This window comes from Pygocentrus nattereri, chromosome 2 (assembly GCF_015220715.1).
Source record: "Pygocentrus nattereri isolate fPygNat1 chromosome 2, fPygNat1.pri, whole genome shotgun sequence".
Taxonomy (NCBI): domain Eukaryota; kingdom Metazoa; phylum Chordata; class Actinopteri; order Characiformes; family Serrasalmidae; genus Pygocentrus; species Pygocentrus nattereri.
In genome coordinates this window covers 21,475,072-21,487,882 of record NC_051212.1, presented here as the reverse complement: position 1 = coordinate 21,487,882, position 12,811 = coordinate 21,475,072, and the positions used below count along the sequence as shown (strand labels likewise).

General features: G+C 39.7%; 1 protein-coding gene across 3 annotated transcripts in view; it reads right to left on the bottom strand.

Moving 5' to 3' along the window:
* The window catches only part of svep1 (sushi, von Willebrand factor type A, EGF and pentraxin domain containing 1), a 135,115-nt gene that overhangs the window by 43,453 nt on the left and 78,851 nt on the right, over positions 1 to 12,811 (bottom strand). For all 3 annotated transcript variants that reach the window (XM_017718757.2, XM_017718758.2, XM_037534702.1), the window contains exons 10-19: positions 12,626 to 12,733; positions 6,315 to 6,446; positions 5,807 to 5,998; positions 5,547 to 5,668; positions 5,320 to 5,425; positions 4,490 to 4,687; positions 3,840 to 4,073; positions 2,717 to 2,878; positions 2,223 to 2,384; positions 978 to 1,139 (exon numbers count right to left, since the gene is read on the bottom strand). In XM_017718757.2, the coding sequence (XP_017574246.1) occupies positions 978 to 1,139; positions 2,223 to 2,384; positions 2,717 to 2,878; positions 3,840 to 4,073; positions 4,490 to 4,687; positions 5,320 to 5,425; positions 5,547 to 5,668; positions 5,807 to 5,998; positions 6,315 to 6,446; positions 12,626 to 12,733 (1,578 nt within the window). The remainder of the gene's footprint in view (positions 1 to 977; positions 1,140 to 2,222; positions 2,385 to 2,716; positions 2,879 to 3,839; positions 4,074 to 4,489; positions 4,688 to 5,319; positions 5,426 to 5,546; positions 5,669 to 5,806; positions 5,999 to 6,314; positions 6,447 to 12,625; positions 12,734 to 12,811) is intronic.

Here is a 12,811-nt window from a genome sequence, read left to right as displayed (position 1 = left end):
CAGAAATTTCTGCTGTTAGAACTGGAAAAGATTATCCGAAGGCATTCATCATCCTCATCATCTTTTCCGGCCTACAGCACATTTTCCCTGCATGTAAAGAGAATCTTCTCCTGTTATGTTTTTATCAGCATTATCATGCACGGCATGCACGCCCTGCTCCAATTCAACATTAGGGGTCCATTTTAGGGGAGAAAGTGTCCCTTTATCAGCCTTTCTCTTGAATAGGCTTCGGGAATTTGGTGCTTTGGCAGAGATAATTTTGAGTAATGCTACTGGACCTTCCAACTGTGTGCCATGTCTGGATGAATGATAAACCTCTGATCAGCAAAAGGAAAGGCTGAGGCATTTGTTATACCGCTACACCTTCAGAATATCCAATTTATGTCCAATAAATCCAAACCCTCTTCTACTCGACTAGACATCATTGTGGATCACTTGGCAATTACTTTGAAAAATGCACTAAATTCTCTCCATTGGGTGCAACTCTATCCTGCATCCAGAAAAGCCTGCCAGAGGGTGTCCTTTATAATGAAAACAGCGTGCTCTCATTCTAAGGCCATTATTTAAATATATCCTCCAAATAAGTATTCTTCAGTAGTTTAGTAGTGGTCTCAGCATATGAGAAACTTCTTTAAGCCTGTTACAACTCCTCTCCTCATGAAGCTAACTGGGAGAATGCCAAGAGCATGTAAAATGCCAAGAGCTGCATCAAGGCAAACATGGGCTACTAATTACCTAAAACAGAAGAAAATAATTTTTGTCCTTAATACCTTTTGGTCACCTTATAATGCTATTAGTGTTATTAATTATATGCTATGTGCTATTCATGAATTAACCATTTGTTATCTCATAGTTTTGGTTTATATATCAGTATTCTAAGACATAAAAAAGAAAATCTTTAGCTGTGTCCAAACCTTTGACAGAAAGCACACAAGCCTAATACTCTGGTTAAGTACAAAGAAGCTGGTCAGACATACTGGAGCACTGTTGGATGCTCTTCGCTCCAGTGACAGTGGTGGTGCCATAGAAGGGGCATGAGAGGCAATAGGAGCGACCCTCTTCAGGTTGGTAGTAGTCTCTGGGACAGGGATAACATGGGACCAGTCCAGCACGAGAGAAGTGACCTGCAGAGCATGGTACTAGTGATAGGAAGGAGTGAAAGAGAGAGAGAGAGAGAGAGAGAAAGAGAGAGAGAGAGCAAGAGAGAGAGACAAGCACAAGCCAGAAAGCAGAGTCAGAAAGGGTAGACAGAAAGAAGAGATGGATACAGGAGGACAGGCAAAGAAAGATGATTCAGATACATGGAGGAAGAGAGAGATAAAGTAAGATTAGTGAACAGGAATGTGTTGGATTGTGTTGCACTGCTTTACTTCACTGATCTAAGAAGTCAGAAGAAGTTCCTAAAAATTCATACAAATTTAACAGAGCTTCCTATAAATTTCCATCTCTATCCTTGTGTTTCCTGTTTTCACACCTCACCACTATCCTGTTTCCTTCCTACCCCTCTTGAGTTCTATGCATTTCCCTCTGTCCTTCAAAAGAGATTAGGCATTGCAGTGCAGTGGTTCCCAGTCCTGGTCCTGGGTACTGGAGTGTCTGCCCTGCACAATGGTTTTCAAACTGTGGGCCACAGTGTGGGATTGAGTGGGTCGCATTTCTATTTATTTATTTATTTATTTATTTATTGGTTTCGAAAGGAACAGAGCTAACTTAATGACATTTTAGATCAGACTGGGAAATATGAAATTTTTATGTTGGTATTAGCAATACTTTTACATAGTCTTGCTAAGTATGTAATAGTTTAGGCTTGTGCATGTTTCATTCTTTTGTACTATTGTATTTCTTGATTAAAAGAACTGGACTGAAAGCTCAGAGACGTGAGGACATTTATGATGATTTTATGTCTCATAATACGACACAATTTTGGTGGGCTTCAGAACAAACATTAACTGTACATGTGGTTCTTGGCATGAAAAATGTGACTCCCCTTGAGGACTCCAGCTCTATTACATCTACCTAAAATTAGATCTGGCATGATAGACCAAGGAAACACTAAATGCACATAGCAGAGCTACACCAGGACTAGGGTTGGGAACCACTTCCCTAGTAGAAGCCCCTTAGAGGTTCTTCAAGCTCTCTTCCCCTTTACAGACCCATATTATATGGTCTGTACACTTGGAGTACTGCTTTGGATAATGATCTTCGGCAGGTGTGAAGCTCACCTCCGCACTCAGTGGAGTCCACAGCTCCTCGGTTGACAGTGGAGGTGTTGGGGGGGCAGTGCAGGCAGGACCGTGAGCCATAGCCAGGCTGATACTCCCCCAGTGGACAGGACTCACATGTCTCCAACCCACTCAGTGACGAGCTGCCAGGCTTACACTGTGCTAGAAATGCACATACATATACACACACAAAAACACACAGACACTATTCAGACAGATACAATGAATTATCCAACCACTTAAACTTACATAGCAGTTTCACAACTGTCATTTTATACTAGTTTCTAAGAGTTATCCAGTAATTCATAGTCCTTACTAAGCTAAGATTAATAAATAAACATTAATCTTGGGAAAAAATAGCTGGCTGGATGGGTGGATTGATTAGGGTTGACAAGGATCTGATAGCAGGCTGAGAGGTTCAGATGTTTATGTGCTCATTTACAAACAGAATAGCATGGGTGAGCAGCTGAATGCTGGCTTGCTGAAACACTAACCTTTGCACTCAGCCACACTGCGGGAGTGGAGGTAAGGGGTGGAATATCCATCTGGACATGGCTTACACTCCGTCTGACCCTCTTCGTCCTGATAGGAGCCTCTCCAACAGCTCTCACACTCAGCATACTCCACTGAGAAATACGTTCCCACTGGACACTGCACTACAGGACAGACAGGACAATATTTCCATTATCAGTTACAGCTGTTAGGAGACACTCTTATCCAGAGTACTTTACTGTCTACTGGAAAAATGTATCCCTATCCTAGTGCCAATAGGCCAAAGACACCACCAAGTTAAACCACTGCCAGAAACAGGGGTCACTGTTCAAATGGTTGGCATTATGTGTCATATTAATCAACTGTTAAGTCATATTTTATTGTCATAATTGTTCATTTCAAAATGGACTTCTAATTTATGTCAGTTAACTGGATCCTTGATTTCTATAACCTTAATTGTATTATTTTTGTAAGTTGTTGTGTCTGCCATGATTATCCATAGATTTAAAAGTTTATTTAGAAGAGTAATAAAGACCAACATTTTTAAACAGCACTATGTAACGAGGGGGAGAGATGATGAGATGGTCGCATATGTGGAGAAAAGCGAGATTTATTGAGGGCAAATCCATAATCAGGGTAGAGACGGTCCATGGTCAGAGAGCCAACACGGAGAGCAGGAGGGACGGACATAACGAAACAAACACAGAATTCCAAACAATACACACCTCAAACATCAAACAAATCAAACATATCAAACAAAGACCAGCACTAGAGTAGGGAAAACACAGGGCTCAAATACAAACAGGGATAACGAGGTTTCACAAGACACAGGTGGGAACAATCAAGAGCAGTGTCAAGAAGCAAGGGGGCAGAACTGGGAGGAAACCAAACAAGGAAGCACATGGACATGTAAACAATCACACATGGAAGACTGGGAGGGGCCAATCGTGACACACTAACAGTTTTTGTCCCACTACTTTACTGACATTACTTTGTTGGTGTTTGGTAAAGAATATATTCTTATTTGTTTAGATTTATATTTACGTGTTACTTGTAGCACAATTAGTGCTCTATTCCAGCTGTATCAGGTGCAGTACGGGAGACACTCTTCAGAAGTGAACTCACCACACATGCGGCCTTTGAGCACAGAGCCTGGGCGGCAGTACAGCGTGGCCCTCTTGCTCTCCAGTGATTTGGGGTCGGCCACAATCATTTCCGAAGACACATGGAAGGTGCTCAGATGCTGCTTGCTCAGTGTCCGCTTCAGCCGATTGGTCAGCTGCTCCAGGGTACGTAGGAGCCGTTTCTGATTGGCTACTTCCACTGAGTCATTCCTCGACAGAGGCAGTGGGATGCTTGCTGGGAGAAAGGAGAAGTGTTGGGAGAGACTGGCCACTTTTTGTTCTAATTTGTTTGATGACGACTGACTTTGTAAGGCATAGAGAACTTTCAAATGGGGAATTATTCTTTCAAATGAACACTAATGAAAACAAAACAAAACCAGGTAACAGTCATTGGTATAGCAAATTCTCATATTCCTATGACTAGCATGGTGTCTGTATGTGGTAAGTACGTAAGTATGTAAGAGTTATCATTTCTGGTCCTGGAGTCCAGCTGGATTACACCAACTACACATAGCATCTAAATGTTGAGCTAAAGGTATGTTTGACCAGGGAAATCACCAAATTGTGTTGAACACCAGCCCTCCAACTGATGACCTCTGCTGTAGAAGAAGCCTTAAAATACTAAATGCAGACAAAGATGACGTCTTCTACCTGTGATGTTAAAGTATATCTGGATCTTCTGGTCGCGAGTAGGCCGAGAAATTTTGCGATGCCGTTTGGATCTTGAGTGCTGGAAAGCATCATCCTGTTGTAGAGGGGTGTGCTGACGATCTGGAGAAAATCCACCATCAAAGTAAGCATAATCCTGACCATTTTGAGAGGCCCAGTTACTGCCCCATCCACCCGGACCTGGAGAAGGAGGTGTGGTGTAATGGTGAGGGGAACATCAGAGAACAATAAGAAGATGAACTTTCTTTTTTCCCTTTTTTAATTGAAACATGTGGAGCCATATGCAAGCTGGAGCAACCATCTCTGAATAGCTTTCCAGCATTGTTTGTAGTTTTTTAACTTTTGTTGATTTGCTTTTTCATCTACAGTTCATTTCATACAGGTTTTGTTTTAACATTCCTACTTTACATGTACGTATGTAACAACTGTAAGGTGACTTTATGATAAGACTAACGAACACATGATCATTCTTTAACTATGTAACAGTGTACATGGAAGCTTAAGCATTTGCTACCAGAAGCTAGCTACATAAATGTGGAGTCTTTGTATGTATCATTACATTTGTACTAAATAATGTAGCTCATGTTCATGAGTACATATTACAGCACACCTGAGCTGTGCATTAGATATACAGGGTACAGGAAAAAACTGTACAAATTCAGCACCTGTTTTTACAAATACAGTAAAGTATTGTAATTTAATAATACAGTCTAATTACTGTAAATGTACACTTACATTTTTACTGCGTATTATCAACATTTCGCACAACTCAAAAAAAGCAAAAGAGTCTTTGGATGACAATGCATTCTTACCAATGGCGAATCCATTGGGATAGTCATAGTTGTATTCCAGACACTGTCCCTGTGACATCACTTCCAGTTTACAGTTGATATCATCTCCACTGCAGATATTGGGAACCTTTAGGTTTGTGGATGTTACAGAAAAACAAAAGATGATGAGGGTCCGCAGCAAGTCAGATTGCTATTACGTTTGGTGTGTGTGTGTGTGTGTGTGTGTGTGTGTGTGTGTGTGTCCTCACTAAGCCTCCAAGAATTGTGGTGAAATCGCCAGTGAAGGACTTCAGCAGGTCTGGGTCATCACAGCGGGATGCTTTGAATAGCATTTCAAATGGCTTGAAGCCATTGTTGGCAACTCTGTTCACTAGAAATACAACATATATGTTAGCTGGCTTGAAAATGTCCTCAGTAATGCTTCAGAAAAGCAAAAAGATAAATATTACAAATAACTATAAATGTAAATAAATAAATATAAGGCAGGTATCAGAGTGACAACACTAACAGGAGCAGTCTGGTCTTTCTGGTGAGCGTGGTGGCTCCCAGCGGCCGTTATTGGGGCAAAAGTAGCTGTGCACTGCATTCAGGGTAAGGCTGTAGTCCTCTCTGCAAATCAGGGTGCAGTTTACACCCCTCTCCTCCTTCACGCAGGAGAAATCAGCATTCACCGGCACATACGGCTGCTCACACTCAGAACCTGAGAGACACAACACAATAGCAAGAGCTTCACAACAGCTGTATTAAAAGGTAAATCAGCATGTATGTATTGTGCTTTTGCTCAATCACGGCTTTAGAGAAAACCAAGCTAGACCACGAATCAGAAAACTCCTGAATCTGTCTAGACCAGTGTAACAAAAATCAAAACACAAACTAAGTTAGACTTGATTTGATCTGAGGTAGCTTAATTGAAATTCTCATTGTTTCTTTCATACTGGTTCACCACTACATCTGTTCACAAATGCCCTGAGAAACACACATGTTTCACTGTGACATGTCTGGCTTTACCCATTTACCTTGCACTGTAACAATGAGCTCACAGGTACGGTTGTTTCCTGAAGAGTCGGTGGCTGTGTAGAACACGGTTGTCTCTCCAACTGGAAATGCATCACCAGAGGAGTGTGTGCTGGAGATGTTCAAGTGGGCTCCTGCAACAATATGAACACTACACATTTACACAGGTCATGTATGACACTTAAAAAACAAAAAATTTAATTGCTTGCACTGAAAAACTAAAATACTAGGAAAAAATACAACACTGCCAACTCAGCCCTGGAGAGGCTCAAAGAGTGACTCGTATAAACAGAAGTGAATTGCATAATGACTAAATGATTTCTAGTTATTTATAAATAAATATATTTGTGGTTGTTATACTGCTATGAAAAAGTCCTACAAATTTGAGCAGTATTTGATTTTCAAAGGGAGTTATCCACATTTTTGTGGATGACACCCTTTGAAATGACTTGCTTCAGACAATAGCAACAGGCTACAGTGAGGGCCTGGTCAGTGGTCATGTAGCATATGAACAGAGCTATTTCAGAGTGTGAATGATATGGTATGATCATGGTATGGGTTTTAGGAGCATTTCAAATGAAGTAACAAGAAATGATTCACACAATTCAGATAGATTAGAATGAAACACTGTTCCAGACAAAAGACCTAGCATATTGCACAACAAGAGACCTCCCATTTATAGCCATGTGGGTTAAAGTGGTTAACCCTGAAACTTTAATAAATGAGACCGGCTGACACATGAATGTAGCCTGTGTGTTCTCTGGAGAATGACAGGTTACAGTGCCAAAGCAGAGACACTGCTAGTGCTGGGGTGGTTAATAATATGGCAATGAGGTACTGCACAGTGGGCCGCTACAAGGAGTAATTTAAAGTGGTGTAGACACTAACACACACACACACACACACACACACACACACACACCCACACACACACACACACACACACATACATGGACAACCACACACACACACACAAACACGCACATGTATATAGACCCACATGTACGCACGCACACACACACACACACACACACACACACACACACACACACACACACACACACACACACACACACACACACACACACACACACTCACACACACACAAAAGCAATCTTTTCCACAGTGCACAGAGAAGTTCCAGATCCATTCCAAACTGTCTGACAAACGTCTGGCTGCAGCGGCTGCTGGAGAGAGCAGCTCCCTCCCCGTCTCAACTAAATTTAGTCCAGCGTCAGGGTGTGTGCTCGGAAAACCTCCACAAGCTGACGTCAGCTCAACGTTGATGTGACGTCGGCTGGGCGCCTCAGAGTAGCCACAATAGACCATTTCGGTGAAACTTGTGTGTGTGTGTGTATATGCATGTGTGTGTGTGTGTGTGCTGGGATCCTTGTGTGTCATTACCATATTTCAAGTGAAAACTCCACTGCATTTAGAGCTCCACAGTCAGGACATTTTACTGTACGGGTGTCTGGCATCTTTCTGATACATTTTAGTGTTGGTAGGGGACTAAACATCTTAATTAGGGGCTCAGACCTCCCATGTAATATATGCTGTGCCATTCACCTACACAACCTCAGCACAAATATGTACTACGGTGATCATGTTCTTTTTATTCCGCACATAAACACGTCCTTACAAAAATTTCTAATATGTGCTCTATACAGGCAAACTTTTATTGAGTCTCATAAATACGGAGACCCAGAGGCGACGGAGATGTAAAAAAAGAATATTTCGAGCGAACGTTTTGCAGTTCGTAGGCACGTTTTCTTTTATTCGTGGTCATGATGTCTTAAAGCGTTCTCTCGTTTTCTTTTAAACATGCACACGTTTTCTTTACTTCGTGGGTACGTTTGTGTTTATTCATGATCACAGATTTCTAATTATTTTTCTTGTTTTCTTGTAATAGTTGTCATGTTTCATTTTTAAAGGAACGCACGTTGTTTGTTTTTTTATTCATGCACAAAACCAATGCAGCAGCCACAGGTTGTGTTATTTGTCTGGTGCAGGAGTAACTAACAGCTCCCAATCTTCACTAAACTACAACCACAATCTTCAATAAACTACAATCACAATCTTCACTGAACTGCAATCACAATCTTCACCGAACTACAATCACAATCTTCACCAAACTACAATCACAATCTTCACTAAACTACAACCACAATCTTCACTAAACTACAGCCACAATCTTCACTAAACTACAATCACAATCTTCAGTAAACTACAGCCACAATCTTCACTAAACTACAATCACAATCTTCACTAAACTACAGCCACAATCCTCACTAAACTACAACCACAATCTTCAATAAACTACAATCACAATCTTCACTAAACTACAGCCACAATCTTCACTAAACTACAACCACAATCTTCACTAAACTACAATCACAATCTTCACTAAACTACAGCCACAATCTTCACTAAACTACAACCGCAATCTTCAATAAACTACAACCACAATATTCACTAAACTACAATCACAATCTTCACTAAACTACAATCACAATCTTCACTGAACTGCAATCACAATCTTCACCGAACTACAATCACAATCTTCACCAAACTACAATCACAATCTTCACTAAACTACAACCACAATCTTCACTAAACTACAGCCACAATCTTCACTAAACTACAATCACAATCTTCAGTAAACTACAGCCACAATCTTCACTAAACTACAATCACAATCTTCACTAAACTACAGCCACAATCTTCACTAAACTACAACCACAATCTTCAATAAACTACAATCACAATCTTCACTAAACTACAGCCACAATCTTCACTAAACTACAACCACAATCTTCACTAAACTACAATCACAATCTTCACTAAACTACAGCCACAATCTTCACTAAACTACAACCGCAATCTTCAATAAACTACAACCACAATATTCACTAAACTACAATCACAATCTTCACTAAACTACAATCACAATCTTCACTAAACTACAATCACAATCTTCACTAAACTACAACCACAATATACACTAAACTACAATCACAATCTTCACTAAACTACAACCATAATCTTCACTAAACTACAGCCACAATCTTCACTAAACTACAATCACAATCTTCACTAAACTACAATCACAATCTTCACTAAACTACAGCCACAATCTTCACTAAACTACAACCACAATCTTCAATAAACTACAACCACAATATTCACTAAACTACAATCACAGTGTTCACTAAACTACAGCCACAATCTTCACTAAACTACAATCACATTCTTCACTAAACTACAATCACAATCTTCACTAAACTACAATCACAATCTTCACTAAACTACAACCACAATCTTCACTAAACTACAACCACAATCTTCACTAAACTACAATCACAATCTTCACTGAACTACAATCACAATCTTCACTAAACTACAATCACAATCTTCACTGAACTACAATCACAATCTTCACTAAACTACAACCACAATCTTCACTAAACTACAATCACAATCTTCACTAAACTACAATCACAATCTTCACTGAACTACAATCACAATCTTCACTAAACTACAATCACAATCTTCACTGAACTACAATCACAATCTTCACTGAACTACAATCACAATCTTCACTAAACTACAATCACAATCTTCACTAAACTACAGCCACAATCTTCACTAAACTACAACCACAATCTTCAATAAACTACAACCACAATATTCACTAAACTACAGCCACAATCTTCACTAAACTACAATCTTCACTAAACTACAGCCACAATCTTCACTAAACTACAACCACAATCTTCAATAAACTACAACCACAATCTTCACTAAACTACAACCACAATCTTCACTAAACTACAATCACAATCTTCACTAAACTACAGCCACAATCTTCACTAAACTACAACTGCAATCTTCAATAAACTACAACCACAATCTTCAATAAACTACAACCACAATATTCAATAAACTACAGCCACAATCTTCACTAAACTACAATCTTCACTAAACTACAGCCACAATCTTCACTAAACTACAACCACAATCTTCACTAAACTACAATCACAATCTTCACTAAACTACAGCCACAATCTTCACTAAACTACAACTGCAATCTTCAATAAACTACAACCACAATCTTCACTAAACTACAATCACAATCTTCACTAAACTACAGCCACAATCTTCAATAAACTACAACCACAATATTCACTAAACTACAATCACAATCTTCACTAAACTACAACCACAATCTTCACTAAACTACAATCACAATCTTCACTAAACTACAATCACAATCTTCACTAAACTACAACCACAATCTTCACTAAACTACAATCACAATCTTCACTAAACTACAACCACAATCTTCACTAAACTACAACCACAATCTTCACTGAACTACAACCACAATCTTCACTAAACTACAATCACAATCTTCACTAAACTACAATCACAATCTTCACTAAACTACAGCCACAATCTTCACTAAACTACAATCACAATCTTCACTATACTACAGCCACAATCTTCACTAAACTACAACCACAATCTTCAATAAACTACAACCACAATCTTCACTAAACTACAATCACAATCTTCACTAAACTACAGCCACAATCTTCACTAAACTACAACCGCAATCTTCAATAAACTACAACCACAATATTCACTAAACTACAATCACAATCTTCACTAAACTACAATCACAATCTTCACTAAACTACAATCACAATCTTCACTAAACTACAACCACAATATTCACTAAACTACAATCACAATCTTCACTAAACTACAACCATAATCTTCACTAAACTACAGCCACAATCTTCACTGAACTACAATCACAATCTTCACTGAACTACAATCACAATCTTCACTAAACTACAACCACAATCTTCACTATACTACAACCACAATCTTCACTAAACTACAATCACAATCTTCACTAAACTACAACCACAATCTTCACTAAACTACAACCACAATCTTCACTATACTACAACCACAATCTTCAATAAACTACAACCACAATATTCACTAAACTACAGCCACAATCTTCACTAAACTACAATCTTCACTAAACTACAGCCACAATCTTCACTGAACTACAATCACAATCTTCACTAAACTACAACCACAATCTTCACTGAACTACAGCCACAATCTTCACTGAACTACAATCACAATCTTCACTGAACTACAATCACAATCTTCACTAAACTACAACCACAATCTTCACTAAACTACAATCACAATCTTCACTAAACTACAACCACAATATTCACTATACTACAACCACAATCTTCACTAAACTACAATCACAATCTTCACTGAACTACAACCACAATCTTCACTGAACTACACTTTGTAATGATCATATGTAACAGAGACGCTTTGCGCTGTTTCTGCTCCAGCGTCGAGCTGCGGTGTTAGAGATCATCACACAATTACAGGAAGAAATTATCAGCGTCAACGTTTAAAAAAACTCAAATTAAACACACACGGAAACGTTCATGTGAGACGGGATCTAAAGGCAAGAGAGTTTAACAGATCTATGGGTTAGATGTTGATTTATTAATGTGAGGCTGTTGAAACGCTGATCATTTACTCCTGTAATTGTATGATAGTCTCTAACACCGCCATTTGGCCGGGAACATTCGCTGTTAAGGGGAGCTGCAGTTTCCTCATAACCCCCAGAATCAAAACCAGACCTGATGAGCGTCTCTGTTCATGATCTCATCAATCTAACACACCAGAACCCGCCGGACAGCCTCAGGGAGCTGGTATCAAAATACAAACAACGTGCAAATAAAACATGACCACTAGAAAGAAAACGAGAGAACGAATTAGAAAATCACGAATTCAAAAAAGTAAAGAAAACGTGCGCACAATTAAAAGAAAACAAAGGAAAGATTTAAGAAACGAATACAATAAAACATGCGTACGAACTGCAAAACGTTCGCTCGAATTATTATTATTTTTCCTCCATCCCCTCCGGGGCTCCGTACTAAAACGCCTCTGAGTCCTCTGAGAGCTTCCTCTCTCGGAGGGCACAGTACACGGCCAGACAATGATTGCAGTGATGCATCTAGCACACTTGAAAAGGTGCTTTTCATGCTGCCTCCATGATGATTTTGCCACATGATCACCATAGATTCGGTTCTCACGCCTCCACAGTCAGAATCCAGGCCTTTTCCACTATGCTCTACATTTTTCCTGGACACTCTGAACGCTAACTTGGGGGAAAAATGTGCCCTTATTCACTAACTCCGCATCTTTGTCTCTCTGTCTTCATTTCCATCTCTCTCTTTCCCCCTTTCCCCTTAAGGGTGTGTACCTGAATTGTCTGAGAACTGTGGCTCTTCCCAATAGACCGGCGTCTCTGTGTCTGTGGCCTCGACAGTGGGCGGAGACCGGCACCTGTCAATCAAAGGAGGCTCCATATCTAAGGAAAAAGAAACATTGTTAGATCTCAGCCTAAATGAGAGAACTTAGTCTCAGTATACAATGCGTATATTCTGTA